At 31.7% G+C, this 14,758-nt stretch overlaps 1 protein-coding gene across 1 annotated transcript; it reads left to right on the forward strand.

The window, feature by feature from the left end:
* The first annotated feature begins 1,624 nt into the window (after positions 1 to 1,624).
* On the forward strand, positions 1,625 to 13,977 carry LOC114389100 (acyltransferase-like protein At3g26840, chloroplastic). The gene is made up of 15 exons (XM_028349697.1): positions 1,625 to 1,701; positions 1,834 to 2,207; positions 4,623 to 4,674; positions 4,855 to 4,910; positions 5,119 to 5,277; positions 5,921 to 6,025; positions 6,936 to 7,042; positions 7,379 to 7,500; positions 10,307 to 10,421; positions 10,587 to 10,717; positions 10,859 to 11,225; positions 12,458 to 12,571; positions 13,328 to 13,413; positions 13,494 to 13,603; positions 13,752 to 13,977. Exons 1-15 carry the CDS (start codon positions 1,640 to 1,642, stop codon positions 13,940 to 13,942), a joined length of 2,151 nt encoding a protein of 716 aa, XP_028205498.1. The 5' UTR covers positions 1,625 to 1,639; the 3' UTR covers positions 13,943 to 13,977.
* The last annotated feature ends 781 nt before the right edge of the window (positions 13,978 to 14,758 follow it).

Genomic DNA, 14,758 nt, shown 5'->3' on the forward strand with positions numbered 1-14,758 from the left:
CACAATTATTTCAATGACAAATTTGTTCCTTTGTGTTACGTAGGTTATTTTATTAACGGTGATGGATGAAAGTTAACGGATGAATATATTTGTCACACTTCTTGTATGAACTAAATTTTGATTTGTCATCTTTCAGAGACGTATTTGACAGCGAATTACATATTTAGAAATAAAAATGACTAATTATTCCTGAAAAATATTAAAATTTGGCATAAAGGTCTACGATTGAAAGTATATGAGAATCGAGAAGTCTTTGGAAGCGTAATTTTTCTTGCGTGCCTTCGTAGCATGTCCATGGGAATGTCACTTTTACTTGTAAAATAGAAAAAAATTAGAGAGTTAGAACTTTTTAGAAGAATGAAGTAATATTGATTTGTTTAATTATTTCTTGACAAGTGAGTGGTTCTTATTTAGTTAATTAATTTAACTACTTAGGTTATGTTTGACAAAATTAATTAAAAAAATTAACTAGAAACTGAAAAGTTAGCTGATAAATATAAGTTAAAAAATCATTTTATTAAATTAGAAATGTACATTAAAGCTAGTTGTTAAAATAGTTAAAAAATATAAAATGATAGAAAGATAATAATATCATGATTTATTTAAAAGGTAACAAGAAAATGAATAAACACTGTAAACGGTTCACGTGGAGTAAGTTGTTAGGAAAATGGATCCTTACTTCTTAGTAAGGTATGAACCCAGGAAAATATGAGAGGTTGACACATAGAGTGAGAGGGAGAGTGAGAATATAAAGAGGCAGAGGAGAGTAAAGAGAGATTTTAAAAATAATCGAAAATCTTTAAGATGATTCTCGTAAAATCGTCTTAAAATGATAATTTTTAAGATGATTTTCACAAAATCGTCTTAAAATGATAATTTTTATTTACAAAAATATCATTGCATTTTTTTCGAAGATGGGTTGTTTATCAACCGACTTAAAATCAATGTCATAAAAATTAATTTTTCTAGTAGTGACAAGTCAAAATAGCTCTAGATATTATTAATCCATTGATAGGCAAATAACACTTGAAAGTGTAATTAAATAGTTATTTTCATATATTTTAAACAATAAATAATCCACTAAAAGATTAATATATAAATATTGAAAAAAGTTATAATTTTCCAAGGTAATTTAATAAAATAATACTAAAAATATCAATACATTCTTCACACATTCAATATGATACATAACATTATGCATAAATTAATAAGGCTTATAAAAAAAATATTTGACGATTTCCCTTATCAAAGGAATAAAAAACAATTATCATTAGTGATTTTGAACTAAGAAATATTCTTAATGCATACTAAAACAATACTGTATATTTGACATGTGATATATATATATATATATATATATATATATATATATATATATATATATATAATTGATCACACTATTTACTCAATTTCTAATATAATATACTTTTGTTATTTTAAATAATATTTTTATTTAGTTTTTAAATTAATATACTTAAAACATTAGAAACAAGTTAACAATATTTAGTTGAGTTGGTTGAAAAGATCGTGAGAATTATTATAAATTTTCTTATAATATTTTAAATTCCCAATAAAAAACAAAATATACACGAGAGAAGAAAAATACAATTTTAGGTGTGGATAAACAAAAAAGAGGTCAATGAGATTGAGAAGCAGAAATACGCAACAGAGACACAGTGCAAACACAGTCACATCCGGAATGTAAGAAACAAGCCTTGCGTTGCTCATATCTGACTTTCACAATAATATATTACAGCTTTTCTTTAATCTCCTTCTCTTCTCATTCCTTCATCGCAATACTAATCTTATATCTCGCTTCGCAATATATTATAGTATTACCTTCTTAATTATCACAAACGCGCTTTTCATATTCGAATCTCGCGCCAACATGGCGGCCACCGGAGCCCGTCTCTTCTCCGCTGCACTCTTCCGCCGTTATCCGCCGTCGCCGGACGGAAAAACGAACTCCCGCCGGACTCCGATTGCGACTCCGCGCCTCGCCGTGTCGGTGGACCAGGTTCCGCCGGCGACGGTGGAGAAAGAGAAGCGTAGGGAAGAGAAGAAGAAGCGACGCATGAACGGTTGGAATGAGTATTTGGAGCGGTCGAAGGAGTTGATCAAACCGGACGGTGGACCGCCGCGGTGGTTTTCGCCGTTGGAGTGCGCTTCGCGATTGGACAACTCCCCTCTTCTGCTCTTTTTGCCAGGTAAGTTTTTTTTTTTTTTTTTTTTAATTTATTTTACTTTTTGCTGTTTTGTCATGCTTTTTGTGTGTGTGAATCCTTCAGTTATCTTTTTGCCGTTATTTTCTTTTTTTCCTTCTTGTTTTTCTCTCCTCTTTGGATGTACTCTAGTTTTTTCTTTCTTTTCTTCTCATTCTTTATGAAAAAATTATATATTTACGGTGTAAAATAAATTATAAATTATTATCTCCTATCAATTTGAGTGTATTTTACTCTAAAATATGTTTTTTTTATGAAAAGAACCGGAAAAAGTATCATATGTAATATTTATTGATTTTTATAAAAAAAATATTTTAAAAATTAGATCAATAATCAGTTTTTAGTAGAAAGACTAAAACTGTTTTACATGGCGTTAGTTTTTTTTTTTTGAAGTATTATTACTTTGTTTATCACAATTTTGACTTGAGTTTTGGCTGTCTTTGTTTATTCGCAAAAAGAGGATATCCGAGGATCATTACTCTTTCCTTTTACTAATAGCTAATTTTGACATGCGAGTAGGCGACAGTGACGGGGGAATCTTGTTATTCCTGCTGCCTGCGTGTATTTCCTATAAATTGTTAATAGTGACATCTCGATTCTCGTCCATTCCCTTCCCTTTTGTTAGTCCAAATAGTTTGTCTTGCATGTGTTGTCTCTTTGAATCACTCCCTAAAAAGAAAATTAATAATTAAGATTGATTGATAAAAGAATAATGTTTTTATTCTCTATATTTTTGCTTTTTCTCATTTTTAGTTTATGAAGTTTCATATGACTTAATTTAGTCCTTATACTTTATTAAAAATATATTTTTAATTCTTCTGTACATATTCTTCACAAACAATATTAATTTTTGGAGAATGAATTATTTTGGTTCTTGCTTTTAACAACATTTTCTCCTCACACGCGCATTTCTTTCATCCGGGTTGTGAAAAAATAAGTTATGATTTCGAACCACAATTCCTACGTACAAATATCAATGATGAATAGTGCGAATTCATAGAACTGTAACACAAACTATGAAAGAAAGAAAGTGAAAACGAAAACGTGAATAAAGTAATTGAAAATTAGGGTCTAATGTGTCTGAAGGACATTTTAATAACTTTTTTTTTTTTAAAAAAATCTTGTCATTGTAATTAATTTTTTTAAAAAAAGAAAAAAAATCCTAAGTCAATTCTAATAGGAAAAATTAACACTGTTTGTGAAGAATATGTGTGGAGGGACTAAAAACATATTTTCAATAAAGTATAAAGACTAAATTGAATGATATGAAATTTTATGGACTAAAAATAAGAAAAAGTAGAAGTATAGGAATTAAAAACATATTTTTTCCAAAAATAATTATAGAAAGTGTTTGTTTCACAGAATTTGTCAAGTTTTCAAACATGTTCCAGAAGTATTAGAAAGAAATGTCATTCCTAGTTATTCCAAGAAAAATATGTTTGCTTAATTATTAATTTGGTTGGAATTTTTTTTTATATTCCTAAGAATATTTAAAAAAACATGTTAGGGTTCACATTATTTTTTCCTAGAAATATATGTTATATTAAAGAACTTATTATATGCACATACACAAGATATAAAGGCTAGACATAATTTGCAAATAGCAGTTACAAATTTTTCTAATAAATTCCTTGATCACATCTTTCTATTAAAAAGACAACATTAAAATATTTCCTTCAACCTTATTAAAAACAAGCAACACAAAACATGTACAATAAAACTTTAATAGGATAAGAAATAAAGAAAGAAGAATCATAAAGAAAAATGTAAAGTGAAATTCATATTAACACAAAATAATCTAAAATAAGAGTTCTAGATAATGAGATAATATCAAAGATATAATAAAAATTTTACATGATTAATATGATTCTCATCATAAAAAATTTATATTTTCACCATCTTTTCATGAGAATCATTTCAATATAAAATTAATGTAATTATTGATATCTTATTTTTCTGAAAATAAAAGATCCAAAAATATTTTTTAATTACCTTGAAAACAAAGATATGAATATACATTCTCATTTTCACATTTTTTGGAATCCCACAAAATTCCATGAATATATAATCCTTGAATATAATCATTTTATTTTAGTTCTCATATTAAAAAATGCTTTAATTTAATCCTTGAATATATAATCATTTTAATGTTTCAGGCTTCTCGCTTTCCTGTCATGATTTGTCCTAAGCTTTTCTATTCTTTATGTCATCATTCCAAATTTCATGGTAAATATTAGTTTTCTCAGAAATGTTAGGTGGAGGATTCAAATCTGCTGTCTCTCTTCTTCTTCTTGTTTTTTTTTTTTAAAACTATTAGGTAAACCTTATATCTTCCATTAATCCATTCCAAACAAGGTTGCTCATAAATTTGTGAAAATAACTTGCATTCAAATTTCACAGGGATTGATGGCGTGGGACTTGGACTTATTTTACATCATCAGAAACTGGGAAGGTTTGAGTTCATTTAATTTTAAGGCCTAACTGCACTCACCAAATTGTCATTTTAGGAATGCACATATTAGGTGATGAGATGAATTTGAAGCCAAAGTGTATCTTCTAGCTGGATGGTGCTCTTGGGTTATTTACTGATATGTGAGAAATACGTTTTTTTGTTCTTTTTTCTTGAATGAAGGATTTTTGATATATGGTGCTTGCATATTCCAGTCGCTGATCGGACACCATTTACAGGTACCATATTGAACTCTCTGTCACTAACCATTAGTACATTCTGTTGTTTTTGCTCCTTCTTTCTTAAAATGGTTAATTATGAGCATGCTTAATGTGTTGAAAATGATATCACATGCTTTTTCTTCTTTACATCTTCAGAAAATTGATGTCGTTTTTCAGTTATGTATCCCAGCATAATTTGTTTGTTCTGTATACTTCCTTCTTGCAGACCTAGTGAAAATAGTTGAGAGAACAGTTAGGTCAGAATATCAACGTTCACCAAACAGACCCATATATCTTGTTGGAGAATCTTTAGGAGCTTGCCTTGCACTGGCTGTTGCAGCACTTAGCTCTGATATTGATCTTGTACTGATTTTGGCGAACCCAGGTAACTTTTAGTGATGTAGATAAGATTTTTTCTCTTGGGTTTTATTGTTCCAGAAAATTCAGCACCATAAACATGACTGAAAGTAAGAGTTTAGCTTTAGAGTTTCTCCCGTAGCCAAAATGAACTACTAATTCACTGTTATATATGTGCACTGATATGTAAAATTTGGCAATTAATATTTTGACAAATGAAAGTTGTAAATGTTAGAGTAGTCCACATGTGAGTGAGTGGATGCAAGAAAATGTTGAAGAAGTGGATCACACATTGAGTACAAATTAAAATTTACTATATATTCTTGGTTTGGCCTTGACTCAAGGTTTTAATTCTTGGATCATGTTGGTGCTATCCCAAATGTATCATCCTTCTCGTAAGCTTGGAGTTAGCTTGTTGATATTTTGAGGGTAAGCTTTAGCCTGGACACCAATGTCTGATGTTGCTTACAAATATGGCGGGGATTATTCTTTTCAGAACGATGCCACTCATTGACATTTGAGAATGGTGTAACTGTGTAGTGAACATGAGTTCCTTAGCTAGAGCTTTGAATAAAAATTCCAATACAATATTCAATTTGATTTTCTGTAACTGTGCATCAATTAAAGATGGATAAAATATCTGATCTCGCCTTCCCCACCCTATTTGGCAGCTACTTCGATCAGAAGGTCACACCTGCAACTTCTAACACCATTATTGGAAGCTTTGCCCGATCCATTCTCTCCTGCCCTGCCTAACATTCTCAGATCAACAACAGGTTTGTGTATCTTGCTCTGAAGGCACTATGCTTTTACCTTTATTTAAGAACTCTTTTCTAAAGATCCATCACATATGTGTTTGGGTCTGAATTCCACCCTAAGAGCTTGAGAGAAACTTTTGGAAAATAAGCTTGCCTCTGAAAAAAGCTCTCGTAAACATGCACTATATATAAGATATTAAATCCTTTAAGAAAAGGGACCACACTTGAAATACATAACCTGATGCTGGGGATCTAGTGAAAGGCTCCATTTGTAGGTTGTTTATATTTCCAGACAGTTTTGTCTCAGTCTCAGCAGTGAGTAACTTTTGCCTAGTCAGTTGTAGTTTCTGATTGTTTTCAATGCTTTAAATCATGGGCTAATTCCTTTCTTATGTTCTTCTTTTTAATTAATTAATGGGAAATGCTTATGGATGTCATGTCATGTCATTTACATATAATTTCCATGCATCTTTCGTGGCATTTATGCTCCATTGTTTTACATTTTATGATATTTTTGTGAATTTATCTCATTTTCTTCCTTTATGACATAAATGTTTCATGCCTTTGCTGGAGCTTGTAAATAATTATTTTTTTTATCATGAATTCCCCTTCGTCGTTTCTTTCATGATGTAATACTTAAATGGTGACTTGAAACAAGATTTTCCCATTTTTTGTTTCTTTTGATTATTTTTAACTGAAGATTAATGAATCATAGTTTTTTAGTTAATTAAAATATTAAATCAGCAAGTACTTAACTTCAACGTTATGACTCATGAGGGACTTATACTATATTCTCTACCTCAACATCCATCAATGCTGAATAATTTTTAGGAAAAGATCATTTGTCATACAACCTATATACTGTATCTTTTACCTATGAAGTTGATGCCATTTCCATTTATGCCTTCAAAATTTCTTATAACATTAGGTGAATCTCTGAGGATGGTGTTAGATAATGTGGTCCAAGGGCTCCCTCTACAAAATACAGCTGGAGAGCTAGTGAAGGATTTTACTACTTTCTCATTATCTTTGCATGTAAGGTTCAATTATTGCTTTGTTAAAAAAAATAAAGAAATTCCTATTGGAAGAGCAGTGTGTGACTTTTTCTTTATGCGTTGCATATGTGAAGCATTTTATATGAGGTGTAATGACAATGCATGGGGCATATTCCAGAAGAAATCTAAATTGAAAATTGGATTGCTTATTTCCTTTTCTTTCTTGTAACCAAAACTTTATAAAAGTGGAATGGACTTTTGAAGAATGTGGATTGACTTGACTGAATTTTCTTTACTTTGGCTTCTTGGTGTTTAGTTTGAACTTTCCCTTCATTTACTTTCAATATTGAAAATCTATTGTTGATTGAACTCTCAGGTTCTTGCTGACATATTACCAAAAGAAACACTTGTGTGGAAACTGAAGATGCTTAAGTCAGCTTCTGCTTATGCCCTTTCACGCCTTTATGCTATCAAAGCTCAGACTTTGATACTTTGCAGGTTCTTTCTCTTTGACATTGTACATCTTAAATTTGTCATAATATGGAATCATAACAAGTACATTGTTAACTTTTCACTTTCTGCTGGATGTGAAGTACATCATATAGTTAAACTACAATAGGTTAACTTGGCCAACAATTAAAAGCTTAGATGGTAAAAGTAATTGATTTTTATCTTAAAATAAGATTGCATTATGATTAACCTAGTAGGATTTCTGTTTGTTATTTGATAAATATAGAGGGCTGTAACAAGAAAGAACAAGAGAGAAAAATCTGAATTGTAGAAGGCATAATTTTATTGAGTAGCAAAACATGTATTTTATACAGGAATAAGGAATAAGACAGTAATAAGAAAATTAGAATCGCATAACATCTGCTAGTGATGAGCTTAAACTAAAAAAAGAGAATCAAAATATTCTGATTCTAATAGCTATTTGACTCTTTATTGCCTAAAAATTAGGGAAGTATTTGACTCTTCAAATATTGGCAACTTCTAGTATATTCCAAGTTTTTTCCTCAAGAACTCAGATTTTCCTTTAGGAAGTGCCTTTGTTAGGATCTCAGCATTCTGATGTTCTGTTCTACAATAAACAAGTTGCACTTCTCCATCCTACTGAGCTTCTCTTAGAAAAACTTGATCTATAATTGTTTCGTTTTGCCATGGAACAGTATATAATTAGCAATTGAAATTGCAGCTAGGTTGTCCATAAAGATATGTGTGCTTTCTATTTGTTCCATGGTCAAGTCTGTCATAAGCTTTCTGATTTGAAGAGCTTGGTTCACAAAAAGTAGCAGCTATGTACTCTGCATGTGCTGTTGATTGAGCTATAAGTTATTGTTTTTTAGAACACCATGAAAACACGCCAGAACCTAAAGTGAAGTAATAACCTGAGGTGCTTCTCGTATGATTAACACATCCTACCCAATCACTATTAGAGTAACCAAGAAGATGAAAATTTTAGCTTGACTGAATGTTATTCCATAATCAACTAGCATAGTGCATGCACCTTGATAGTAAACTCACAACATACATAATGTGTGGTCTGTCTGGTTGCTGTTAAATGCATCAAACACGCTATTAAGCTTTAACCTTTCATCAACCCTTTCAGCTTCATCTTCGGACTCCAATAGCTTTCTTATGTTTGTCCACCAATTCCCTTGTATGATTTTTTCAATAGTTGTGAGCTTCTCCACTGCATCTATCTATTTTTTATTAGTTACAACTTCTTTATATCCAGCAGGTTCCTGGTTCCATGATGGCAATGTTCCACATTTGATAAATGTCAGAAAGTGATCTTGTTCCTGTGGCAGGTTCTTCACCTATGTCATCATTCTCTTGAAAATCAATCTTCTTGTCATCTTCCCAGCTCCAGCTTTCTAACTCCAAGAATTTCACATCCCTGCTAACAATTACTTTGTCATGGTGTGCTAAATACATCTTGTGGGCCTTTGAAATTAAGCTACAGCCTACAAAGATTCTGAGTTCTGCTTTCTTGTCCAGTTTGTCTCTCTTAACCTGAGGAGTGTAAGAGAAGCACAAACAACTTAAATATCTTCAGATTAAGCAACTTGAGTTTGCAACCATACCATGCTTCAAATGGTGTCTTTTTTTTTTTTTTTTGCCAAGCTTTTGTTGGCAGCCTGTTCAGCAAAAATACTGCAGTACTTAAGGCTTCCACTCAGAATTTCTTTGGCAATTCTTTTTCATGAAGCAAGCACCTAGTCATCTCCATAATTGTCTTGTTCTTCCTTTCTGCAGGGTCATTTTGTTGAGGTGAATAAGGTACTATCAACGGCTGTTTTATGCCTGCATCTTCACAAAACTTATTAATTTTTTTGAAAGGAATTCAATTCCATTGTTAGATTTGAGGCTTAAATATATTTTTGGTCCCTATAATTTAACGTTCTTTTCATTTTCGTCCCTGCAAAAAAATTTCTTTGTTTTAGTCCTTGCAAAATATGTTTGTTTTGTTTTCCATCCTTAAAATACTTTAGATAGCGCTTTGAGTAGTAAAAAAAAGTTTTGAACAGTGAAAAAGCACTATCTAAAGCATTTTAAGGACAAAAAATAATATAAACACAGTTTGCACTTTCTTTGAGTTTCCACCCAAGCTTTAAACTTCTAAAAGATGTGAGCAGCTTCAGATTTAAACTTCATTTAAGTAAATCCAGCACATTCTTGTGTTGTCATCAATGAAAACAATATAATATGTACTCCTATTCGGTGATGATGTGCTCATGGGCCCTCCAACATCTGTTTGTATTAATTGCAGCCTTTCCATAGCCCTCCAAGCCTAATTTTGTGGAAAAGAGAGCCTTGTTTGCTTTCCATATTGGCAGATAGCACATGCAGGAAGTTCTTCTAATTCAAGGGAATTTTTTGCTAGATTGTTCTTCTTCATAAACATTGGAGCGTTGTGATGGAAATGGCCCAATCTCGTACCAAAGTACCATACTGCTAACCTCTTTCTGCATTGCAGCCTGCTCCTTGTTCATGAAATCCAAGAAAAGCTTTTTCCTTTCATTTGAACATTGAACACCTCTCTACCTTTTGAGTCTTCATTCGTGCAATTTTTGTCTTCAAACAACACCTTATAACCTTTTTCCAGCAACTGAGGAACTCTTAAAAGGTTTTGATTGATTTCAAGGACATATAAAACATTAAAAATTAGTTTCAAATCTATGTGGCCTTCAATGGAGCCAATCCTTACTTTAGAGACAACAGCTTCATCCTACCTAATATCACATATACACAGCATATTTTAAAGTGTATGAAGTGAAACTTACTTTGTTATTTTCCCTTTTAGTGGAAATGATCAGTTACTGCCTAGTCAACAGGAAGGTGAAAGACTACTGGAGTTACTGCCTAGATCTAAAAGCCAACTTCGTAAATTTAATGACAGTGGCCATTTCCTATTCCTGGTATAAATTTCTCCCATTCTACTTTTCTGCATACATGCTTGTCCTTGTCATTTGCATTCAGGCATGCATTATGATACTTTTCATCTGATAAGAGTAAAAAGATATCAAATATAAGTTGGAAGTTCAAACAAACTTTAATATGATTCCTCTGTCCACTGCTAACAGGAGGACAGCATTGACCTGGTAACTATAGTCAAGGGCACTTCATACTACCGCCGCGGCAAGTCTCATGACTATATATCAGATTATATACCACCAACACCTGAAGAAGCCAGAAAAGTAACAGAATCATACAGGTATAAACAAGGTTAATTTGATCATATAAGCCATCAATTGCAATCGACAAGAGACTTCATAGTATATATATATTGATTAACTGATTGCAGTATAATGAAACTAGTTATAACATTGACACCTTTCACTTATAATGCTTCCAGTTTGTATAACCTTGTCTCAACTGTAATGCTCTCAACTTTGGAGGATGGGACTATTGTAAAAGGCCTTGCTGGAATTCCTTCAGAGGGGCCTGTTTTGTTTGTTGGGGACCACATGCTACTGGGATTAGACAAAGTTCCCCTGTGGTGTAGAATTTTTTCTGAAAGAAATATCGTTGTTAGAGGGATAGCACATCCCTTGTTTTTTATGAGAACTAAAAAAGGAAAATTGCCAGATGTATCTTATTTTGACGGTCTCAGAATCATGGGTGCTGTGCCTGTAGCACCAACCAACCTCTACAAGCTTTTTTCTTCCAAGTCTCATGTCCTATTATATCCTGGAGGGATACGCGAGGCTTTTCATAGGAAGGTAAATCTCAATAAATAACTCTTTCTATTACCAGTGAGTTTCATCTTTTACATGGAATCATGGATTTGCTCATTTGACTACTTCTAAGGTCTATGGCTTGAATTATACTATCTTGAACAAAAATACCCAAGGCTGGGCTAAATTTTGGAAAAGAGCGTGTGAAACTTATATGAATTGAATTAATTATCTGATATCACTATTCTGTATTTTAATTTTCATTTAAGCAAAAACAGAGAAAAAAAGGAAATTGCATGAAATGTCATAGGTTGTAGATATGCTGGAGAACAAAATTATAACTTCTCCCTTTATTACAACGACCAAGCCATGTTTATAGATAAACTATTGATCTTTATATTCTTAATGGCTTAACACTTACTGCTTTTTTAAGTCTTCCTTTTGCCTCTAGCTATTGGACTAGTCTCATTTTGATTTGCTCTTGCATAGTGGGGATTTTCTAGGTCTTCTCCACACATGTACATATAACCCATGGTATGCTTCATGGATTGTTTTACGATACTTTTTACCTCAACTTTCTCTCCAAATTCCTAATCCTTTCTTGTCTATTATCATATTATGTCCACTCATCTTATGAAGCATTCACATCTTTGTTACATTGAGTTTATTATTTTGTTAGCATTTTCCATCCAAGATTTAGTTCCATACAACATCACAACTCTTGTAGCTGTTAGACTCAAGAAATAATCACACATTGAATTCTAAAAAAAGATACAAATAATCTGGTTTTTGGGCCAGATTTGAGTATAAATAAAGGGTTTCCTCTAATACACACCAGATTTACCTCTACAAAGAGTTTTATCCTTCAAAACACGGGGAACAACTGTCTAGCGCCTTAGTTCCCTTTCAGTATCTATCACATCTTCTTATGGTACGACAAAGGCAGAGTTCTGAGGAGGAACACTGAGTGTAAACGTATAAGATGTTGGGGTATCTTTCAAGTTTTAAAAAAATGAAAGGAAATGCATATTGTATCATTCGCACATCCATTACCTGTTTGTTTGGAAAAACTTTTTCATGAGAAGTAATCTCTATTTGCAGAGGGGAGGGGGGGGCGGGGGGGGTGCGGGAAATGTGATTAATTTTGGAATGTAACTTAAATGAAACACACACTTAATATGAAATTTTTTAGGCTCACTTTATCTGTCTCTGTCTCTATTTATGCTTTGAAATATACCAGAGTCGTTTAAAATCTCCAACATTGCATTAATTCTCAGGGTGAAGAATACAAGTTATTCTGGCCTGAACAATCCGAGTTTGTAAGGATGGCAGCAAGATTTGGAGCCAAAATAGTACCTTTTGGTGTAGTTGGAGAAGATGACATTGGTCAAGTAAGTTTTGGTCTTTTCTGAACCAATCATTTTCCTCTATGAATTTATTATAGCCTGAAAATGCTTGTATCAGGCAAAGCATGACCAATTGTTTTTATATATAGAAAGCATAATTCTACTAAACTTCTCATATTTACAAACTTTTCTCTGAGCATTATGATTTAATTTTGGTTCACTGTGAGTGACATGCATTTTTTTCAATGTCATCTAAGTGTTTGTTAACACATCAATGAAGGATTTTGACTTTGCAGGTAGTTGTAGCATAGTCAGCCTAAGTTATTTACATGAAGTGATAGGACACGATTGGAAAATTTCTTAAAGATTGATATTAAATAAATAAATAAATAAATTATCTCTCTTTCTCTGTGTCTTTGTATGTATTTGCATGTGTTAGAGAGCTGAGTAATTGGGAAAGGCTTTGCAATTCACGGGACAGCTTATGTTATCGTAGTTTTACTTATTGAATGGTCCTAAATTAAATATTTAGAAACTAAGGAAGCGTCTGATACTTATCTAAATGTTTCCGACCAAACAGATTTTATTCGTTCCTAGAAAACATGATTTTCAAGATTCATGATTCCAGGACGTGAAAAAACTTCTCCCCTTCCAAACACTCCCCGAGAGTTTTCCATATTTTATTTCTCTCTCCCTCTTAATGCATGAATATCTCCATCTTTGAATTTCATTTTCCCATGATCTGTGGATGCCTTGGACATGGATTTACCATAACACATCATATCACATTGGTCTTTTCAGGTAGTTTTTGATTATGACGACTTGGTGAAAATTCCTTACTTTAGGTCTGAAATAGAAAGCCTCACAAAGGAGACTGCGCACTTGAGGTATCTTGTTTGGTGTTTTTTTTATAATTCATACCAGATTATGAAATATAACATTTTATATATACATCTTTATTATATAGGAATGATGCTGGTGGTGAGGTGGCAAATCAACAAGTGCATTTGCCTTTGATTTTGCCTAAAGTTCCTGGCCGGTTCTACTTTTATTTTGGAAAACCATTGGAAACGAAAGGTATGCCCTATGCATATTTACAGCTTGGCATTTTTATTTTTATTTTGCTGAGTTGTCTGTACAGCTTGGAATATTGTCCATGAAGTATATATGGTGTTAAAATTTAAAAATGATTTTTCCTTAAATTTAATGAGATATTGTTTGACAGGAAGGGAACAAGAACTGAGAGACAAGCAGAAATCTCAAGAGTTATATTTACAATTGAAATCTGAGGTTGAGAAATGTATTGCTTATTTAAAGGAGAAAAGAGAAAGCGACCCCTACAGAGGTTTAGGGCCTCGCCTATTATACCAGGCCAGTCATGGCTTTGAGTCTGATGTTCCAACATTTGAAATTTAAATGAAAAATAAATATATTTTTTTATGTTAAGAAAACTGAAATTGCCTAATTTTTGTTTTAATTATTTTTCAAATTAAAATATACTAAACAATAATATTTAGACAACAAAATAATATTAAATAAAATGCCCCTAAATTTAATAATATCTATTCACTTAATTTTCACATTAATTTACATTTGTAGTGAAAAATTAAATATAAAAAAATAATACTAGTAAAATAATAAGAAAGCACATGCATAAATCAATTAATGAGTTATACAATCCAATATGGTGCAAAAAAAACATAATTTAACCAAAAGGGAAAGGAACTTATATAACTAAGTACCTAGTACTTCACAATATTAAAATCAAGACTAGCTAATTAAATGGTACCCGATGACTTTGCTTCAAGATCTTCACTCCATTTTCCTGTTAAAATTCTTAGCAACTCTAAGTCACCTGAAAAAAATTCATGAATTAAATATGAATCATTAATTACAAAATAAAATTATGGAAATTTACCAAATTATTTTACCTAATTTTACTTAACATTATGCCAAAAAGACATAATCATTTACACATTATTTCAAAAAATAGTACATAACATTCTATTGAATGCTATTTAAATTGAATATTATGTATGCAAAAATATCAAAAGAATAAATTAGTATTAGTAAACAATTAAGAGGGTAAAAATGTTATTTTTTTGTAATTAGGAGAAAAACCTTTTAAACATAACGAATTTCAGGCATATTTAACTTTAAAATAATATTTTTTTTTAAAAAAAGAACTTGTGTTTATAAATTGTGAAAGAGAAATAAGGATTTGCTACGCAT

The sequence above is a fragment of the Glycine soja genome, chromosome 16, assembly GCF_004193775.1.
Source record: "Glycine soja cultivar W05 chromosome 16, ASM419377v2, whole genome shotgun sequence".
In the NCBI taxonomy this organism is placed as follows: Eukaryota; Viridiplantae; Streptophyta; class Magnoliopsida; order Fabales; family Fabaceae; genus Glycine; species Glycine soja.